The following is a 22556-nucleotide window of genomic DNA, read 5'->3' as shown; positions in this document are numbered from 1 at the left end:
TCGATGATGGCATCATCCTCATCGCTGCTTGTGTGCCCTCCTGTGCCTTGTGAGCCAGACGCACCGGTACTCATCGCCGAATTCTTTAAAAAATTAATAGTTGGAAAATATAAACAGTGTCACATACGAATTCGGTTAGCTCATTAAGAAAAATTTAAACATAGGAGAAATAGCTAACATTACAGTAAAAAAAACATGTAGTATTAAAACTTGATATGTCACACAAACCTGTAAGCGGCTGTGAGCTGCGCAACATCAACAGCTTGCCATTGAACTTGTGCTTGTTCTTGTGTTGGTGATGCTCCAGCAATGTCTGAGTGGTTGCCGACAACGGTGCGCCCCTCGAACACCGCGTGGTGCAGCTGAATGTGCTTGAGAGGATCATTTCAGAAGGTGCTCACGCCTTTCTTTATCTGTGACATTTAGACATGCACAAGTCAGAATGGACAGTGCGAAATGTTACAGCTGCAGCCTTAAAATTCGTATGCAACAAATTAGTAGTAGGTGTTCATGCTAAAAAATATTGCCCGGTAATAATTTTACTTTCAGCAAGTCTGTAGTCAACTTAAAAAACTTTGTGTATACTGATAACTACACATCGGTCACACAATGCTACCAAATACTAAAAATTAATAATGTACTGCAAGCATCAGCCTAATAATTTCAGTCAAACTGAACATGCTGTTGCCTATATGGCTGAAGAGAAGTGGATGTCACCCACAGACACAGGCATGGCAAGTGAGTGAAAATGGGGCTTGGCCATCATTGGCATCATTAACACAGGCATGGCAAGTGAGTGAAGATGTGCCAACAACACGCAGGTACATACTGGACAGACCACAGTAAACAAATGTCCCCAAACCTCTCATCACATCACTTTGCTACTACCAGCCTCCATAACTCTCATTCAGATGGTGGATATGGATTGCCTTTGTTAATTGTATGTCTATCTATCTACAGCTTGCTTACTTTGCCAAATGCCATGCCTAAAGCTTTACTTTGTTTGGTGACCTTTTGCTATCTGCCTGTGCCAGAGAAGCAGCATGGTTTATGCCCATCATTAGCTGCATAAACAGCTACTTGTCTGCCTTAGGTTTGGCCTGTCGCCAGCAGCCATGCAAATGATATGTGAAGATGCATTTTTATGATGCACCTCCTACAGTCCTATAGACAGTTGAAAATAGATGCTGCACCTATAGTCCTATATAGGGCAGTTCAGTTTTCTTTTGGTTTTAACCTTCCAATTAGTATATCTTATATTTTTTATAGGTGGCTTTTGGGGGTTGACCAGAAAAAGAGTAAACTGATACTTGTCAGAGCTTCGGCCATTTCACTACAAGAGATTTTATGATAGGTGACGCTTCATTTATGTCACAAACATTGAATTTTTCGTCACGTTCCGTAATCTGTGACGCTCCCGTGACGAAAATCCATTCATCACCTATCATGCGTCTCTAATGACGTTCTATAACGAAACCTTATTTTTTTCGTCATTAATCTAGTGACGATTCTTCTGTCGTCGTAAGTCTATGACGTCCATTTTCGTCGCCATCAAGCCCAAAAATCGTCATAAGATGCCATGTGGCCTGTTAAGGCCCATGTGGTGAGAAACATGATTATGGGCTTAGCCCAATGGCAAGCCCGTCTAGATTTTAGCTTGGCCCATCCATGATGTAGCATATTTTCAGCCTGTTTATGGGCTGAGCCCAATTGAGGAGGGATTTATACACTATTTCAGCCCAATTTTATTAATCCATTTACAGTAGTATAAAAAAAATGAGTGGGTCAAGCCCATTTTGAAAGACAATAAAGGCCCAAGCAATATACCCAACAACAAACATATAGCACAAAGATTGTAGCCCAGTTAATATCCAATAAAATTCAGTTGACATATGATACATTGCAAATACATATGGGTCAACCCATTCACATATTCAAATACAATCACAAGTTTGATACAAAATACATTACAAGGTAACTTTCCAAAACAAAATACATCAGTACATTGACCATGCATACCCAGATAGCAAAATAATCAAGTTCAATACATCAGTCACCATATCCAGCCATAAGTCACTGACCAAAACAAAGTCACATGTCCACATGGGCCGACCCAACCATGTCCAAATACGATCATAGGTCCACTTACCAAACACAATGTCACGTGTCGAAATCACACCAACCATACTGCCATCTCTTCGTGAATCAGCAAGACAACAAACCTTATCTCTGAAATTACATGCAAACAATTTGTAAATGCATGTTTAGTTTCAGCTGCTGAAAGAGAATTTACAATATCTAATCTAAACTACTTATTTATGTACATAGCCATGAACAAAGAATTCAAGTACACTGCAAACTACTTGAACAGATCAAAGGTAACTTATGCATAAAGTAGACCATGGAGTTATACTCATTTCTCATATAACAGTAAAAAAGAAGCGAAGCAATTTACTGATATCTTACCATGGCATGTCAATGAGATCCTGTCCTTTGCTGTGTTTCACAGTTAAAAGGAACATGGAACAATAGAATAGTATGGAACATTCTCATGGTTAAGTTTCTTTCACACTTGTCCTATAGAAAAGCAAACATTAGTAGCACAATATTTGTAACCACAACCATACAAAACTTTGAACCCCTGCATATGGCCATACAAAGCTTTGAACCCCTGCATTGCAAATTGAGGCACAGGCATAGGCATAGGCATTGCAAATTGAACATATAGTACTAGTAAGTACCTAAATAGAAAGAGAACATAGGCATAGCAAATCAAAACAATAGAGTTATACAAGCCAAGACATGTGAAACATAGCCATAGTAATGTAAGCCTACTGCAAGCAGAACCCCTCCCCCTTCCCTCTATGACAAAACAAACTGAATTGCAAACTCAATTGGCTGTGTACGTAGTGCTTTATCGACAAATTTTCAGCCATTATAACAGTAAAGTGTGGATGATAAAAAAAAATCATATATGGTGACCACATATTATGAAGCTACTATTGACTATGTTTTCGGTTCAGATTACAAGGTAGTTACATGGATCTGATTTCAGTAGAACCCAAACATGAAACCATGGCCAATTTTTTATGCTCTATTATTATATTGGATATGTGCTAGGAAGATTTCTGGGATGTGTGAAGGATTTAACTAATGTTCTGTAGTCATCATTAAGGTCATGATGCTACACAAAGCACTTCCAGCCCTATATATCTGATCACACCAACAAAATGCAGCTACACAAGTACCCAACACATAAATTATTTATATCAGAACTTAAAAGTACCCTTCTATGTAGAAGCTACCATCCCAAAGAGAATAAGAATCACCTTTGTCATAAAAGGTGAGCACATGTAATTATACAAGACCAAAAAGTTGTAATTTAAACAGAAGTGCTGAGACTATTGTTTATATAGATAGCTAGATCATTGTGCGTGCTAACCTTGGAAAAAAAAGGAATAGTTTTCACCACCCAGTTACTACCTTCTTCAGATCTCACCACCAGTTACTAAAACCCTGCAACAAACAGAACCCAGTTAGTTGAAAAAAAATAGCTAGTTGATGAAATTTGCTATTTAACAAAATGTTCTTTTCCTACACTGTCGAATCGCTTCTGAAAAGATGGGTGCAAATTTTAGTTTGTCATAAGGCTGAAAATTTGCTTACAAAACAACTCATGGTTAATGCTAAATAAATGAAAGTCATCTGTACTGACTGATGTTTTGGTAACATAAGAAAGCTTTTTTTTACTGAAATTTGAGAATTGAACTAACCTATATTGACTGAAACATACAGACAAAACTATTTCGATAAACTAACCTATATTGACTGAAATTTGATAATGACCTCTACTTGCTGAATTTGCAAAAATATAAAACCTAACTACTGTGCAGAGTTTGGTTTCTCCCTGAACTAGTGCTTTATATGCCCTACAGTATCTACTCCTACTTTGTCCAAGACAATTCTACTGCATTTACAAAACTAATATATACTTTCTGAAATTTGTTAACAGAACTAATATATACTTGCTGAAATTTACAAACTACAAAAATAACTGCTGACAAAACCAATACCCATTTTGCATACAAAACAAAAGACTGAACATGGGCATATAATTTAGTTTGTAAGTACACTTGATTGCTCTAGACCATAATTAAAAAATAAACTGATAGGAAACCTAACCTAACATAATTTGTCATATTCCTCTGATTATCTCCACCTGCACATCACACATTTCTGAAATTTTCAGTTCAGCTCGGTTCAGCATTTTGTAACAAAGAAACTAAGCATGCTCAGAGATCAGGCAAAACGATTTATATATATACTTTCTTCTGAAAGATGGATGGTTTCTGAATTCTGATGAGATTAACAAACATGGCTTCAATTTGATTACAAGTCAAGAATTATGTTTCTGTGAGGTGAGGTGAGGAATGCAAAAAATGCAAATTGCTTCTGGTGGAGAGTTAGACAGTGATAGATGTGAAGGACTTTCTCCTTTTCGGCAACAACAAACAACATATATTGCAGATCTTCAGAGCAGTACTCTGCTGCTGTGGCTGTGTCTAAATGCCTCCTATAAAGTTATACTAGTACCCATATATGCATGCACAAAAGATGCACACACACACACGCAGACAAATCCAAGTGATGACTGATGCTGATGCCTGATTCCTTGTGGTGGTTTGCACTGATGGCATTTCACTAGTTATAGCTACCTTCTCCTCCTCTCACATGACAGATCGATGCCCCAACCAACCAAACCTGCTGCAGGGGATGGTTTTAAGGCTAAGCTAAACTATGTTAACGTGCTTGCAATTACGAAGCACAGATCCATCTGATGACATGCCATATGCTTATACTACTTGTTGCCAAATCACTTTGAGTAAAGCTATAGCTGCCTTATCGTCGGCGGCACCGGATCCGCGCGGGGTGGCCGAGCCGCCCCCGCGGCCGCGGTGTTGAGGAGGGGGGAGGGTCGCCTCGTCGTCGTCGTTGTCAGCGGCGGTGAGGAGGGGATGGCGGGCCGCCGAGCCGAGGTCGCCGAGCCGCCGCCGCCGCCACCGTAGCCACTCCCTATGGCGGCGGATCCGGCCCTCCCGAGGGCGGCGCCGCCGGATCCGCCGCCCGCCGACGCCATCGCCGCTCCTGCCCGAGGTCGCCATCCGCCGCCGGCACCACCCGTGTCATCGTCGTCGTCGCCCACTCGTCAACGCCGTCGTCGGGGTCGGCGCCGCCGCCATCACCATCACCGGGGAGGAGCGGCCGCGCGCGGAGGGCAGCCCGAGCGACGGGGGCGCCGAGAGAGGAAGAGAAAGAGAGGGAGAGGAGAGAAAGAGTGAGAGAGGAAGAGAACGTGTGAGGACTGAGAAGGGGAAAATATGAGAGGGGGGGAGGGAGAAGAGGTGGAGAGATGAAATTTTTGAAGTGGCAAGGAGAGAAAATTTTCATTGAAATTTTGAATCGATTTTTATGGCACTAAATCAACTCGTATGAAAAAGTAAAAAACAAAAGTTGTATAACTTATTGATATCTACCAATTTCCTTTTGGTCATTTCTCAATCCGAGTTTGATTGAACTATATAAAATTTAAATTTTAAAATATAAGAAATTCAAATAACTTTTTGGATAGTAAATGATTTCAAATTGGAAAGTTGTCAACAACAAAGTTGTATAACTTATGAAGATCTACAACTTCTGTTTTTGTCATTTTTCTATATGACTTTGTTTGAACAGTATGAATTTGAATTTCAAATTATGATAACTTCAAACAACATTTATAAGTACTAAATGATTTCAACTGAAAAAAATCATCAATAACAAAGTGGTATAACTCATCAAGATCTATAACTTTTATTTGGGTCATTTCTTCATCCGATAAAGTGATTTGTAACATTGTTCACACAAATGTATATATCTCTTATATAGTTTACAAACTATTGGAGAGACATGTAAATTTTATGAACAATGTTACTATTACTTTGTCGGATGAAGAAATGACTAAAATAAAAGTTATAGATATTGATGAGTTATACAACTTTGTTGTTGATAACTTTTTCAGTTGAAATCATTTAGTATTTAAAAATGTTATTTAAAGTTATCATAATTTGAAATTCAAATTCAAATTATTGAAACAAAGTCATAGAGCAAAATGACAAAAATAAAAGTTATAGATATTGATGAGTTATACAACTTTGTTGTTGATGATTTTTTTCAGTTGAAATCATTTAGTATTTAAAAATATTGTTTGAAATTGTCATAATTTGAAATTCAAATTCAAATTATTGAAATAAGGTCATATAGCAAAATGACCAAAACAAAAGTTGTAGATCTTGATAAGTTATACAACTTTGTTGTTGAGAATTTTTTCATTTGAAATTATTTACTACCCGAAAATTTATTTGAATTGAGAGGAGGGAGGCAAAAAATGGACTTCTCGGCGAGGGAGTAGCAAAAGGACTGGGCCGGCAGCCCAAAGAGGGAGGAGGGGAAGGGGAAGCCGGCCCAAAGAGGGAGAGGGAGGCTGTGGGCTAAGGAGGGAGAAAGTAACACTTGGGCCGAAAAAGGCCCAACGAGAGAGAGGGAATTTAATTTGTTTTCCATTTATTTTAATAGGTTAAATGAATTTTGTGGTATTAAAATTAGTTATTGAGCCCCGAAAATTCACTGAAAATTTCATAGAATAATTTAGAACATGTAGAATATTAAAAAAATATTTCTGGCTATAATTTTTAAAGGAAAATTTTAGTTTCCTCATTGATTCACTTGATTAAATTGCTTTAACTTTTATTATATTTTTCTAAAAATGCATCATATAAATCTGTGACATTTGCTATTTATCGTTTATGACAAATTAATATTCGTCACAATGTCCCATTGAAATACTTTGTGACGATTTCTAGTTGATATTAACGACGAACACCTTTTTTTCGTCACTAAGTCACCCGTCTCATACTAATCGTCATAAAATGGAATGTGCTAATGACAAATAGCTCCGACGTCACGAGGAATTCGTCACAGAAGGTCATATTTCTTGTAGTGATTTGTTGGGCTCTATGGTTGAGTAGAAATGATATGGTTTTTGACAAATCACCATCTATTTCCTATATGCAGAAATGATATGGTTATGCAACTTTATGCCAACTATGGATGGAGATTCACAAATAGGCTGGAATAAATGTGTTCTCCTTATTTTGGCTTTTCCTATTTAAGTGTGTTCTATTTTATTTGAACTATACTATTATCTTGAGTGCTACTTTGTAATAATTGGCTGTAGCTCCTCTTGAGTAAAGGCCGGGATATTATATTCCATTATCTAAAAAAAATATATAGAACAGGTGAAAAATATGTATTATTATGTATTGCCTGGAAATCTGGAACTGCAAACTTTCCAAATCTGTACACATAAGCTAGGAGAAAGATTCCAGGCCAATGTGGTTATACACATTTAAGAGCATCAGGTGAGGTGAGTGAGAAGGTGGATCATGGTCAGTGTTAATTAAACAAACACATCGAAAGAAATAATTTAATGTAATCAGGGCAAATGCCATGGCCTACAAAGCAGGCATTAGACCATGAGGCTGTACATAAATGAATGCTCATCTAGTCAATAAAACAATCTGTCGAAATAACACATCATTTCTTTTTCACGAGAAATGATTTCAATAATTAATGCACGGCATATTATAATTGTTCAGAGATAAATGCAATGCAGAAGTTGAAAAACCAGTCCAAAAGCCGGACAAACACTAGCTTATAACCGTCGTAAAGTTATACTCTGACAAACGAGTAAAGTTATAGCCTTTCTAATTTTATTAGAGGATCGGCGTCTCAGTAAAAATGGGCAAGAAAATGCTTCAGATGGGAGGTACTTCCCCCGTTTCATAATGTAAGTCATTTTAGCATTTCCCACATTTATATTGATGTTAATGAATCTAGATAAATATATGTCTAAATTCATTAACATCAATATAAATGTGGGAAAGAAATACTAGAATGACTTACATTGTGAAACGGATGGAGTACAAAATTTGACCCGACAATGGTGTGATATGCAAATGCTCAATGGTAATACGCAAACATGTCCTAGCACAGCAGTTGTTACGAATACAAGCACAACAGTTCACACAAATACAAGCATACTATCTTAAAAACTTAACTGAAGCGTTTGCTATATTTGGTTAGCGCTAATTGCATCGAACATATTGCCTACTCCAATGATTTACATCACAAATAAACAATCCCTATTGGAAACACTAGGACATGGCTGGTATGCTACGAATTAGTGACATGTATTCACAGAGACATGCATAATAATGTACTCCGTAAATGATAAGTGACATACCCCTTCTTGCATTCTCCACCAGGCGTCGTCGGCGAGAATGGCACTCGTACGCGGATCACGACCGAGACCGGTAGCCTGCGACTCAAACCACGCCCACATGTTGAACTGCTTCCGACAGACACGCCAAATGTACTGAACCTGGGCCCTGTTCACCGTCTTCCGACACTTGGCAAACATTTTTGTAGCCAAATTGTCCCATGCGACCGGGTTGGGGTTGCGAGTGGTGATGATGTTGTGAGCCGCTATTTCCTCCAGGCAGCTTTCAAGAAACAATCGGACCTCCATGTCGGTCCAGCGGGAACGGCCATGGGACATCTACCAATCCAAGTCAAGCAAGTTTGATTCCCAAAAAAAAAAAAGGCATCAAAATTGACAAGCCGAGAACATTACCTTGCTTGAATCGGTGTCCCAATTGATTGAACGCCCAACGGTTGCAGGGCTCACTCGCCAGAGGACGGGAGCGTTGGACTATTGGAGAAGGGGCTTGAACAAGCGCTGGGCGGGGGATGCGATGGTGGAGCGCTCAATCTCTCAGCTTCTTCCGCTTCTTCCCTCGCGTACGTCTCCATCCGAGCAACCACAGCCTTGGCCTCAAATAGAGTAACGCCGCCAGCTTTGCCGCCTTGTAGCGCCGAATCTCTCCAGTCTTCACGGGATGCACCCTCCCCACGCGCGGAAAGCTGCCAGGCCGGACAGGACGCCGACGACGACGAGCACGCGGGGGCCGGCTTTTAGTTTTACAGGACGACACGGACCGGTCGATGCACGCACTGCGGGTGTGGGCTGCTCAGCTGAATCGATGGAGTACAGCACTCTTCCGGGCAAACAGCAGGCGAAGGAATTGATTCCTTGGCTCCGGCCGCCTTCGGGCTTCGATTCGACTGCTTGCCTCGACGACACCATCGCCGATGCAGGCCGCGCGGCGACAGCGCAAGCGTGGACGGAGCCCCTCGTGAGTCCTGACGGATGTGAATCCAATTTTGTCACGCCGTTAGCTCTCTCTGTGGCAACCCTGGGCCTTACTTTATCGGAATAGCTATCCATATGCTGGTATGGCTTAATCTTGCACCTTTTTTACCATAGGATGTATTTGAGATTTATGCTACGCTTAGATTTGTGTATGGCATGAGAAACAAAAACTCTTGCACGTACCAGGACTTGAATCCGTGATTTTTAACTCATCCCTTCCACTGAGCTAACTTGTTTTTATAGTTACTTACACTATAATTACGTATTAATTACATATATGATCTTAGTGTATTTACGATGTAAGTCTGAAAATTACATATGTAATTTTAGTGTATTTATGATGTATGTCTGAAAATTACATATATGTAATTTCGATTTTGCTATCGATCACTCGCGTGATTTTTTTGCTGACATTTCACGTTTTTTTTTGCAGCCTCGTCAGCCGGCGCGTTGGACACCAGCACGTCAGCCTTCGTGTCTAGCTAGCCCAAGCGCACACGATAATGGAGATTGGAGAAGCACGGTGATATGGTGGCCTCTGACCGGCGAGCCAGCCGCCGGTAGCACGGCCAACACTGATCGGCGAGAGACATCCTCCCTCTCGTCGTTATCGTGAAATATAAAATTACATTCCTATATAACTAAAATTACATTTGTAAATTTAGTTGATTTGATATGTAAGTGTACTGTAATTTTGATAAAAAATAATGTGTAAGTAAATATGTACTTATTATTTTCTTTAAAATATAAAATTACAGTCCTATATAACTAAATTTACATTTGTAAATTCAGTTGATTTGACATGTAAGTGCACTGTAATTTTGATAAAAATAATATGTCAGTAAATATATACTTATTATTTCTTTAAAATATAAAATTACAGTCCTATATAACTAAAATTAGATTTGTAATTTTAGTTGATTTAACATGTAAGTGCATTGTAATTTTGATAAAAATAATGTGTAACTAAATATGTACTTATTATTTTCTTTAAAATATAAAATTGCAGTCTTATATAACTAAAATTACATATGTAAATTTAGTTGATATGACATGTAAGTGCACTGTAATTTTGATAAAAATATTGTGTAAATAAATTTACATTAGTTATTTTATTTCAAATATAAAATTACAGTCCTGTATAACTAAAATTACATATGTAAATTTAGTTGATATTTAGTTGATATGACATGTAAGTGCATTGTAATTTTGATAAAAATATTGTGTAAGTAATTTGTATTAGTTATTTTATTTTGTAGTCCGTTGGATGCAAATCCAAGGGAAGAAAAAATCTGAGTGATTTTTTTCTCAAAAATCACCTGAGTGATGCATAGGCGGTCCCATGTAATTTTAGTATATTTACGATGTAAGTCTAAAATCTACTTGAGCCCATTTGAGCCCACGTGAGTTTTAGATTGTCAACGTGGCCCGTTTGTTTGTTTTTTGTTTTTTGTTTGTGTATATTGATGTCATCCGTTAGATGTTGATCTAAAGGGTAAGAAATATGTATGATAGGAGGCTAAAAAATCTGTCACATGATACTTTATTGCGCGGGCGCCACGGTTTTGGTTCGCACTTCGCAGCATCAGGGCAAGTTTTATTGGTCACATTTTATTCAAATCATTTACAGATTAATTTAGAGATAATATTACATCTACTTACACTACACCTAATACATTTGCTACCAATCAACTTCTCTCTTTCTCTACCAATCAACTTCTCTCTTTCTCTCCCATTTCTTGAAATTTGTATAGAGGTAGCCCTTTGCATAGTTGCATGAGGGGTGACTGCTCCTCTCTCTTTTCTTTTCTCCCCTCCACATCATCATATGAGTCTACATGGTATCTTGAAATTAGGTCATGTTTAGTTCCTACACAAAAATTTTACAACATGTCATGTCGAACATTTAAACACATGTATGAAGTATTAAATATAAGCTAAAAACTATCTAAATTACACAGATTGCGACTAATTTGCGAGACGAATCTTTTAAGCGTAATTGTTCTATAATTTGACAATGTTGCGCTACAATAAATAGTTTCTAATGACAGATTAATTAGGCTTAATAAATTCATCTCGCTGTTTATTAACGGATTGTGTAATTAGTTTTTTATTAGTGCACAAATACTCCATGCAACACCCTATATAACCCGATGCGACACGCCAAAACTTTACACCCCTGAATGTAAACACCCTCTTAGTGATAAGAGGCTTATAGTACTTGTCCTCACTGAACCACAACTATCGAATTCAGACTTAGGTCCTATTTAGATCCTACCTCAAAATTTTTTACCCAGTCACATCGAACGTTTGAACGCATGCATGAAGTATTAAATATAGGCTAAAAACAAAACTAATTGCACAGATTGCGACTAATTTGCAAGACGAATCTTTTAAGCCTAATTGCTCTATGATTTGACAATGTGGTGCTACAGTAAACATTTGCTAATGACGAGTTAATTAGGCTTAATAAATTCGTCTCGCAATTTATAGGTGGATTCTGTAATTTGTTTTGTTATTAGACTATGTTAAATACTTCAAATATGTGTCCGTATATCCGATGTGACACGCCAAAACTCTACACCCCTAGGGGCTTGTTTAGATCACCTGGCAAAATTTTACACTCTGTTACATCGAATGTTTAGACACATATATAAAGTATTAAATATAAACAGAAAAATTAATTACACAAATTGTGTGTAAATTGAGAGACGAATCTTTTAAGTCTAATTGTGCCATGATTTGACAATGTGATGCTGCAATAATCATTTGCTAATGACAGATTAATTAGACTTAATAAATTCATCTCGCGGTATATAACCAAATTCTGTAATTTATTTTGTTATTAGACTACATTTAATACTTCAAATATGTACTCATGTATCCGATGTGACCCGCGAAACCTTTACACCCTGATTTCAACAGGGCATTAAACACACCCTTAAGCAAAAACTGAGCTTTCATTGTGGTCCCGGATTGGACGGCTCCATATCCAAAGGGAATAATGTAAACCCTGCAGAAGGCAGGTGTGCCATCCCCGCATTTTCTGGTCCCACGTGGCAGCAAGCCACGTACCAGTAGCAGTGGCCACGTAGCCCACGGGTTCACACACACACACACTACACGTGTGGTTAAGCAGAGAGAAGTCCTCGGCGGGAGAAAGAAAAGAAGACGAGCTACTAGAACCACCACCGCACGCGATTCGCTTTGGCAGTGCAAAGCAGCCGAGATCACCCACCAGCAATAATGTCCGGCGCGCAAGGTGCACAGCCCAAGGGCGCCTTCACGGCGACCACGTACAGGTCGGCGGCGGCCGCGGCCACCGGCGGCGAGGAGGAGAGCCGGCACCCGCCGCCGCCGGCGAGGACGGAGCTCCGGTCGACCGAGGACGAGCGCGGGCTGCCCGTGAAGAGGCTGGAGGACAAGGTCGACGACGCCGCCGGGAAGGGCGGCCCGGTGTTCGGCGCCGGCGAGGACGACGGCAAGCCAGACCTCGGCGTCACCGGCACCGGCGGCGGCTGATATTACTGCTGCTTCTTCAGTCACCATGTGCTCCCTTGTAAAACTGTAGTAGCCTCTGTGGGTCTGTCTGTGTAGCACACGAAGTGCAAAGACTTCTTTTCTATAAACTAAAAAAGCGAAGTGCAAAGAGTTGTAACCTGTAATGCGAAGTTCAAGAGCTGGATTGGAATAACCGTAATTAAATAACATCAATTAAATTAGCACGCCATTGTAGCATCAGAAATTTAGAGTTTCAGAGGCATGGTGATGGACCAATGATTTATTCAGATGTTAAAGACAGCAAGGGCATCGCAAGGATAAAATTACTACTAGTTGTTCATAGTGTAGTTCCAGCAGCAGTATGATCGAGGAACACTCACGCGACAAGGTAAACATATCGATCGAATTAAATTGACAACAAACACTCACCCGAGACATTTTGTTTCGGCACACGTACTCAATATTTACACTGGTGTACAACAGATTGCCGTTTGTTAATCTGAAGCGAAAGAGGAGGAGCAGATATACAGGCGGTAGTAGTTCTGTAATTGCCATGAGAGGCTAGAGGAGCTTCAGCATTTTCAGCCGCTCCTCATGCTCTGGATCAAGCTTCGGTGGCGTGTAGCTGCCATGAAGATCTTCCACCACGTACTCCTGCATATATGAATGAATGCACATCTTAGAGAGATATTCTGAATATCCAAATGTTAAGGCATTTTGCTGGATCATTGTCATTAGAAGAGCACTGGTCTGAGGGAGTTCTTGCCTTTGTGAGTTCTCTTTTGGTCAAGATGTGGTAATGCCGCTGCCAGATTCTTTGGACAGCCATAGTTGCCGCGAGGAAACCGTATGCGATACCGAGGATGGCGAACACGACAACGAAAACCACCACCAGGGCAAAGCAGGCCTCCAGAGAAGCAGGCAGGCAGTCCAGGACGCCCCAACCATAGCAGCAGTTCCGGCACCCAGCTAGGCATGGGTCTTGGTTATCATTGAAGGACGAACAATGCAGTATCAACCCGAAGAATCCGAGTAGCACAAAGAAAACAACAACACCTGGAATACAAAGGGATCATCATCACAGGTAACATTAAGAGATATTCTCTCAGTAAAGTAATACGTATTCCACACCATGGATCCATCAAATGTTCATGTCATCGATCTCAACACGAGGATTCATCAGGTATAAGGAAGGATGTGATTGGTATACCTATGCAGTAATAGAATGGTATTGGATGTTTTGACAAGAAGCGATCCCAACCATCACTGAAACTGTTTCTGAAACTTCCATCCCTATCTAGAAAGTAAGAAATTGCACCAATCATAGCAATAGTCTGCAAAATAGAGATGGTCAATAAAACTATTTCTCTTACTTAAACTTGAATTTCAGAACTAAATACCCTAAAATACATCGCTATTTCTTGGAGTACATAGCTCATCCGTATAACCAAATGATATCACTACAAATAGAAAAGGTTAAGTGAAACACCAGTCAGATCAGCCTTTTATTCTACTAAATATAATGTATTAAAAGTTAAAAACAGTACGTTTGTAGCATTTAACATGTAAATTTGGGATTGAACAACAAAAATCACAGGCTTAGGTGATGGATTTTCATTGCCAAACTTATCATTTGGAAAGATGCAATTCTGGCTGCCTCAGGAGGCAGCAGAGTAAGGAGTTTGTCCAAATGTTAATGTCTATTAGGCATACAACAAGAACTGCAATGAGAACATCAATCATCAAAAATCCATAAATTTAAGCCATACTATGAACTTAATAAAATTGATATAACTGCTATAGACAGTCCAATGCTAAATAAGGGAATATCCCCTCGGGGTGGCAATATATAGCACAGAATGCAATACTACAGATTTAACATCAATTTTGTAGCAAAAATACATATTCTAAAAGTTCCATAACGACAATAGTGCTAGGAATCTAACGTCTAAAATCTTTAGTTTTGTGATAAGTTCATTACTGATTCAGTCGGGATATGACTTAAATATGTAATTCTGCAATAGTTTTGTCAAAGTACTTGTGGTTTTTGGAACTGAAAACAAATATGAAAAGTAGTGTCAAAGTGTTAATGCTTACAAGTTGTACAGCAAGAAACACAAGGATAACATCTCTTGCAACAAATATCCGGAACTTCATTTTACGCCATGAATTGTCCTCCCAAGTTTCCACTCGGAGATGGAATTGAGCTTTGCATGTTGTGCAATGTGAAAATGCAAATCCTTCCTAAAAATTAAGCATTAATAGAAAATCAGAATTGGTATTCTTTCTCCATTCAGGTTAAAACATGTTGCAAAGAAAAAAACACACCTAGAAAATTACATTTACTCAGCAAGATTATAATCACAGTGTGAATAACTGTAGTTTAGAGATCAAGCACAAATTCAACCTAGATTCTAAAAGAAGGTTGCATCCTTTCCAGTGATGATCATTGATCAAAGCCTTTAAAGTGCCATATAAGAATGCAGCCAAAACTCTAGACTGTACCCTCCAAATCAAGCTGAAAGATGGTAGCTTGGAGAGACGCAGTTTTGACTCCTAATGAATCATGGCCAGTATATCTAAAGCTGATACCGATGGCACCTTTGTGATCTCAGATCTGCCATTTGAAAACAATGGTTAAAGAAGCAAATGGCCAGGTTCTACTGCATAAGACGAGCACTGCCATTTCCTACCAGAACAAGAAAGATAGTAAAATGTAGGCTGCACTATCATTTTCAGCTGTTTGTATAGTACACAGGACCTTTCTAATAATTGCATTACTCTTCATGTAATGTAACACTTTGACAAGCCAGTCACTTCTTTATGCAAGTTTTGCTTGTTCTCTAGGTGATTCACTCCTTCATCTTCCAAGGACATGTCAACGTGCTAGTTAGTAGTTATCAATCCAATGTACATAGTGTTGGACATGGAAAGCAACACCGCATATCATGTAATTGCTTTATAAATATTCCTGAAGTGAATAATAATAAGCTAAAAATTCATACTTTTATGTGTGTTGTTACTATCAGATTTCTTAACAAAATGAAATGATGATGTAGCGGAAACATTAGAGAGCACCTTAACAGATCTCCAGTGGTCAAGGCATGAGCGGTGAACAAATTGTTGAGTTCCCTTGCACATGCAAGGTGATATCAGTTCATCACCTGTAACATGGTAAGCATGAACAAAGAAGGTTGAATTACATGACTTGTACTTATTGCAATCTAAAAACCAAATTGACATTATGTCTATTTATATCACACTCTCAACAAAATAAAAGCTCCACTCCTTACTTCCCTTCTCCTGAAATCACAGACATATTTCCCACAGAAAAAGCATTCCCAAATATTAAAACAAAGCAACCTAACTGCACAGAAAAATTAATAAAACTACTCTCTGATACATAGGATACTCACCTAACTCAGAATCAGTCTCGAGACAAATGCGGCAGCACCCTGCAGAAGAACCGTCGGTCTCCTCATCCTCAATCTCCAGCGCGCTCAAGGTTGCTGGCTTAGGCGGTGTCAGCTGCGACGATGACTCTGCCTCCTCGTTTTCCCTCTTGAGAAGAGGGTCCGAGTCATTCGTGACCATCTCTTCCTCATTCCTGTCCATCCTCATTCTTCAGTCTAATCTACAGCCAATTTAAGAACTACATCAACCAAAGAACACAAAATTCTGAAGTCACGTTGTAGGTTTAAACAGCTGCAAAGAATCAGCTTATGGAGCGAAAGAATTCTGAAGAGAGCAAAGCTTTAAAGTCAAAGTTTCCAACCAAGCTGCAAATGAATACTAGCAATTTCACCTAGAACAAAGTGAAAACGACGAACTCCATTTGTCTGTACCAGACTTGGTCTCGTGGATCATTCGCGGACCAAGTCAGAAATTTCACGATTAAGCACATAAAAGTTCGGCTGGTTCTTAGCACATGAAAAATGTGAAGCGAATACGTCGAAATTTGAGGTCTAATTGAAACTACTCCCAAAATGCACATTGAATGAAACCGTAGGGCAGCATCATCCTCATCCATGATACGATTCAAGTGCCCAATCGATAAAATCGTCGGAATTCGAGGCTCCACAACTTGAATTTTGAACAGGTTAAACATAGCCACCGTCAAATCAACCCCCAGAAATCCAGCGAAGGAACCCGCACAACTCCGGGCAGGCAAACTGCCTCCTGGGGAGGGAGAGAGAGAGAGAGAGCAACGCCGATCTCGCCACGTCGCAACGCATATGATACCAAAAAATCTCCCCTCCTCTCATCTCTCCGAGGATTCAAAGCCGATGCGTGGGGGCAAACCCTCCACTACATACAACCAAAGAACATGAATAATGGAACACGGAAAAAGATTGAGGAGAACTCACCGGGACCGCGGGACGAACCGAATCCGGGGCGTGAGGACGGAGAGGAATCCGCGAACGGCGCGCAAAACCTTCCTCCTCCTCTTCTTCTTCCTCGGGGGTGGGGGTGGGGGGGGGGGGCGCTCGCCGCCACTGGGGAGGGCGTCCTCGTCTCTTCTCGACGACGATGGATTCGAAGATTTCGGTAGGAAGCAACGCGAGAGAGAGAAAGCGAGTGGACGAGTTTTGCGAGGAGCACCTCGAAAGTAAGGAATATTACGGAGATCGGCATGGAGCCCAGCCCACGCGAAGCGATCGCCCAAACAGTTTGGGCCACATTGCCAACGGGCCGAGATTGGGCAAGGCCCAGCCCAACATGCTCCTTTCCGTCTCGACATATGCATGCGCCACGTCTTAACAAACAGTTTTCGTTTTATAAAAAAAAAGAAAGAAAGAAAGAAAAAAACGGAGGAAGCTACCCATCGGACGTCCGATGCTCTAAAAAAAATCGGATGGTCAAATGTTACAGTTGACCAACAAGTGAAACATTAAGTTATATAGGGTGAAACAAAAAAATCAGCAACTGAAATATTTAAATATTTTATGAAACATGGTGAAGATACACATTGAAACATGTCGTTGTCACTTATGAAACAATAAGTATTAACGGATTGAAACATGTGTTTTTCTTTTAACAAAATATAATCATGCGATATCTTGTTGTAAAGATTTAATTAAAACGAATACAATAGTGTGATCGGATCATGGATTGGATAAATAATTTAAGAGAAAAATCATTTTGAAGCTTGCTAAAATACATGCATGTGTGCATAGATGAGTTGGAGAGAGAATAGTAGCAAGTAGTTTTAGGAATTTTATGAAACACACTCTAGACGCACATTGAAACATATCACTATCACGTATGAAACATTTTATTTTAACGGTTTGAATCACATGTTTTTCTTTTGACATAATATAATCATATGATATCTTGTTGTAAAGATTTAATTACAACGAATACAACGAATACAACGGTGTGATCAGTTCGTAGATCGGATAAGTAATTTAGAAGAAAAAATATTTAAAGAGAGGAGGAAAGAATGAAAAGAAACAGTTACGTATGTATGATGCAGTGATATGGTTCGTCCGTAGGATAGATGAGGTGTCCGATATTTCTGTTTCTTCGGACGTTTGGTATAAAGCGTTTTCCAGAAAAAACACATGCACACAGGTAGAAAATTTCAAAGTCCAACAAACTTAGTTAGAGCAGTGGTCCCATTCATTTCTCCAACTAGAGTTGGATGAAGATAAAGATTTTCGTGGCATGCTTTTCAACCTGCTAAACGTTGCGTTTATATGAAAGTTGATCTAAATTATCATATTAATCTATTTTTTTAAGTTCGTAATAATTAAAACTCAATCAATCATACGTTAATACCATCTCATTTTGTGTAAAAAAACTTAATCTTTATCTTCATCTTCAGAAGAAAAGAACACCATCTCCGCAAAAATTCCATCTTCAATCTTTTTAAATTTCTATACTGATTTAAAACGTTATAGTGGTGTGGTCATTCTCTCATATTACCCCTACTATTAATATTAGGTCCTATGGTCTACTTCTTCTGTTTTAAATATAATAGATTTTAGGTAGAGTACATTATTACACCATCACCACCGACATAACAAATGAATCCTCTCCCGTTTCATTGTTGGCTCTCTCTAAATTACAAAATCACCAAATTATTCGACCAGACAAATTATAAAAGTACTACCTAACCAAATACTTATTTAATCAATTTAATTAAATATTTTTTTTTGGTTGTAACGTACGGACTCTCCCCTACGGAGTAGTTGATATAAAAAGCCAATAGAGAATTTACCGATATAAAAGGGCTCATTCGGAACACAGGATTGAAAAAGCATAGAAATAGGAAAAATACATGAATATGATAGGAATACAAGCGTAAAATAGAGGATCAGAAAACACAGAAATTTTATGTGGATAGTTGTTTGGATGGATCAAAGGAAAAACATAGAAATCTTATAATAAAAAAAAGGTGCACTGTAACAAAGCATCACAAACAGTGAAGTAAGCAATATTAATGAACCCAACACTTTGCTTTCATCGTGCTTTGATTGGTTGCTTGGCTTGATTTGCCTCAGTCCCACGTGAAGGGATAGAAAAAAGAGGTCAGCACGGATTGTTTTTTTTCCTGTGATCTTATAGTGAAATCGCTAGTGTAGGAAAATTTTATATGTATTTCCTGTGATCGATTCCTGTGGTCCGAATGATGCTACAGTGGCTCAATCCATAGGAACTAAAATCCTTCATTTTTCCCGTGTTTTTACTCCAATCCGAATGAGCCCTTAAATGGTTGCCTAACCAAGTAACCTTTAGAGTTGGATCCGCAAGTGTACACAAGAAAATGATATGGTTTCGGATTATTCGTTCGTCCATTGCATACTCGCATTTGAGATTTTAACTGAAGGAGTTTGACACGAGTCTTGCACTTGCTATTTGACAATACTCTACTAAGTAATGGTGTAACGGATACTGATTAAATGAAAACGAATAAAGCTACGTGATTCAACTCAATAGATAGTGATATATATATAACAGAGTAAACAGTAGGGTTTTTTTTTTTCCATCAGAGATACTAGATGCAGACATATACCAAATTTCACATGAAACACATGGGTACCTCTACCAAGTTATTGATAAACTTGGTGTGTACTCCCTCCGTTTTACAATGTAAGTCATTCTAGCATTTCGCATATTCTTATTAAATATGTGAAATGTACATTGTGAAACAGAGGAAGTAATAGACATGATGATTTACTATTTGACATCCTCCATACAACATATGCCCAAATACCACTTTTCTGGAATTTTTTTCCCCATTCACCACTGAAACTCATGTGTACCGTCATTTTCACTATTCTCATTAACGTGATGTCGCTTTTACGTTTTCCTTTGTCTGGCATTTGCATGATTCATTTGAGATAATGATAAATATCATTTTTTTTTCTACAGTAGGTTAGTCCTCTTCTCTTGCCAAAGGTTTACTCCCTCCGTCCCATAAAAACCAAGCTAGCATTGAATGTGACCGTCACATAAAAACCAAGCTAGCATTGAATGTGACACATTATAGTACTACGAATTTGGACATACTTATGTCCAGATTTATTGTTTTTTTTTGGAGCTAGGGCATGAAGCCCCCATTTCTTTTACTAGAAATGAGATCAAGTCAGATTACAAGAGTACCAAATAGCAAACGGAAAAAACTAAAACATCTGAGGGAGGACATCCGACCCTTATGCAAAAGACCATAGCTAGATTGTCTATTACAGAACTATCTTTGCTCATTCCATCCACACAAAAAACTCAGTAAACATTCCCTCCTCTGAGTTATGACCCAATCCTTCGAACGCCTCCTCTCCAGCCGAGCTTCGAGTTGTAGACTTCATTTACCACTTGTTTTAGCAACCTGGCCCCCAATTGAAGATTTCTTCGACTTCCCTCCTGCTTCTGCAAAGTTGCCCACGAGTCCACCAAAGAGCAAGCCATAAACACCAGATCAGTAGGATCAGCTGGGAGTTTTTTTTCAAAACAAGCTTTATTACGAAATTTTCATATTGTCCATATTGTTGCCGCAAGACCCACTACCACAAGTTTTTTTTGTAAATTTATCAATCTTGTTCATCCAAGATCCAAACAAGTCTTGTCTATTCAACACAGGATTTATATTAAGAGCAAATTTCACAATATTCCATAACAGTCTAGCTAAAGGGCAATCAAAAAAGAGGTGTTGTAAAGTTTCTGTTTGATCACAGAATTGGCAATTAGACTTCCCTTTTCTCCAGCCCCTCTTGAAAAGATTGTCTTTTGTGAGAATCTTGTTTTTTGTAAACAGCCAAATAAAAATTTTGATTTTCAAAGGCACTTTGAAACCCCATAACTTTTTATGCGGGAAAACCACCTGTTGCATCTTCAGAGCTTTGTAAAAGGAATTAACAGTGAATTTCCCATCCTTGGTCAAACTCCACCGAAGTGTATCTTTGGTTCCATCTTCCAGAATCAAATTACCCCAGAATTGCTTAATTTACAGCCAATTCCTCAGTTTATTCCCCAGGACATCCCTTCTGAATTTAATAGAGTCAATCCCCCCTTGTTTCACATCTGCCACAGTAATCTTTTTTGTCAAAGTAATATTGTACAGATCAGGGAACTGTTCAGCCAAAGGTTTACCTCCTATCCAATTATCTTCCCAAAACAAAGTATTCCTTCCATTGCCTACTACTTTGGTACAGAATTTATAAAACACTTCTCTCACATCCATAATTCCTTGCCAGAAATGAGAGGCTCCAGGTTTCACTTTCAAACCTGACAAAACTTTGTTGTGACAATACTTTTTTATGAGAATATCCTGCCACCAACCCCTCTCATTTTCCAATCTCCATATCCATTTTCCCAACATAGCGCAGTTCATAATCTCTAGATCCAAAATTCCCAAACCTCCCTGGTCCCTAGGTGAACAAACCAAAGGCCAATTAACCAGATGATATTTTCTTATTCTCTGATCCTCCTGCCATAAAAATCTTCTTCTGAAATAATCCAATCTTTCTTTGACCCCTTTTGGCAATTTGTATAAAGAGATCATATACATAGGTGTATTGCTTAGGCTTGAGTTGATCAAAATCAACCTCCCTCCAATAGATTGGAGTTTGCCCTGCCAACATCCTAATTTGTGTTCCATTTTGTTCTGTCCCCTTCCAATCTTTGTTCAGAAGTCTTTTCTCATCAATAGGAATTCCTAAATATTTCAGTGGTAAGTTGCCTATCTCACAAGTAAAAATACCACTGTAAAGCTCCTGTTTGCCTTTGGCCTCTCCAAAGCAGAAATTTTCACTTTTATTGAAATTTATCCTCAATCCAGAAAGTTGTTCAAACAAACAGAGAATGTACTTCAGATTTTTTGCTTGCTCCAAGTTATCATTCAGTAAAAAGATAGTATCATTCAGTAATACTAAATATTTTCATGCTAAAGCCAATGGCAGAAAGAGGAAAGGGCAGATTCACTACCTGAGACACGAGGAGGAAGAAATTGAAGGACAGAGTAATCTGCTGACATACATAACCAATTTTTACAAAAATCTTTTTGGTCACTCAAAGACAATTTCAATATCTCTCACCATGAATGATGTAGTTAAGGTTTCTGAGGAGGACAAAGCAGATTTGACAAAAAGTTTTACTCTAGAAGAACTCAAAACAATGGTCTTCGGTCTCAAAAAAAATAAAGCACCAGGTCCAGATGGAATACCTGGCGAGTTTTACATACACTTTTGGGACCTGATCAAACATGATCTGCTGGGATTGGTAAATGATTTTCATAAAGGGCTGA

At 38.9% G+C, this 22556-nt stretch overlaps 2 protein-coding genes, 2 long non-coding RNA genes and 1 pseudogene across 6 annotated transcripts; 2 read left to right on the top strand and 3 right to left on the bottom strand.

Annotated features, from left to right (window-relative positions):
• Positions 1-218: 218 nt before the first annotated feature.
• On the bottom strand, positions 219-8720 carry LOC107281814 (uncharacterized; annotated as a pseudogene).
• LOC9268069 (uncharacterized) lies at positions 1914-5344 on the bottom strand. 2 transcript variants are annotated; one of them, XR_010734304.1, is made up of 5 exons: positions 4899-5344; positions 4183-4219; positions 3443-3516; positions 2467-2577; positions 1914-2229 (listed from the first exon to the last, which is right to left on the bottom strand). It is a non-coding gene; the product is annotated as an uncharacterized lncRNA (long non-coding RNA). The 2 variants fall into 2 exon arrangements; XR_010734303.1 differs by lacking the exon at positions 4899-5344 and having other exon boundaries at positions 4183-4552.
• Positions 8721-8759: 39 nt separating the features above from the next.
• On the top strand, positions 8760-10076 carry LOC136351309 (uncharacterized). Its single transcript, XR_010734305.1, has 2 exons — positions 8760-9391; positions 9744-10076. It is a non-coding gene; the product is annotated as an uncharacterized lncRNA (long non-coding RNA).
• Positions 10077-12483: 2407 nt separating this feature from the next.
• LOC4345453 (uncharacterized) lies at positions 12484-13040 on the top strand. The gene has a single exon (XM_015792636.3). It carries the CDS (start codon positions 12557-12559, stop codon positions 12830-12832), a length of 276 nt encoding a protein of 91 aa, XP_015648122.1. The 5' UTR covers positions 12484-12556; the 3' UTR covers positions 12833-13040.
• A 22-nt stretch (positions 13041-13062) lies between these two features.
• LOC4345452 (uncharacterized) lies at positions 13063-17404 on the bottom strand. 2 transcript variants are annotated; one of them, XM_015792634.3, is made up of 7 exons: positions 17179-17404; positions 16228-16445; positions 15890-15975; positions 14909-15055; positions 14022-14145; positions 13578-13867; positions 13063-13465 (listed from the first exon to the last, which is right to left on the bottom strand). In XM_015792634.3, exons 2-7 carry the CDS (start codon positions 16430-16432, stop codon positions 13373-13375), a joined length of 945 nt encoding a protein of 314 aa, XP_015648120.1. In that variant the 5' UTR covers positions 16433-16445; positions 17179-17404; the 3' UTR covers positions 13063-13372. The 2 variants fall into 2 exon arrangements, with proteins under 2 accessions (XP_015648120.1, XP_015648121.1); XM_015792635.3 differs by having other exon boundaries at positions 16228-16440.
• Between the last annotated feature and the right edge of the window lie 5152 nt (positions 17405-22556).

Source organism: Oryza sativa, chromosome 8 (assembly GCF_034140825.1).
Source record: "Oryza sativa Japonica Group chromosome 8, ASM3414082v1".
In the NCBI taxonomy this organism is placed as follows: Eukaryota; Viridiplantae; Streptophyta; class Magnoliopsida; order Poales; family Poaceae; genus Oryza; species Oryza sativa.
The sequence above is the reverse complement of the archived record's forward strand: the minus strand, read 5'-3'. Positions and strand labels throughout refer to the sequence as shown.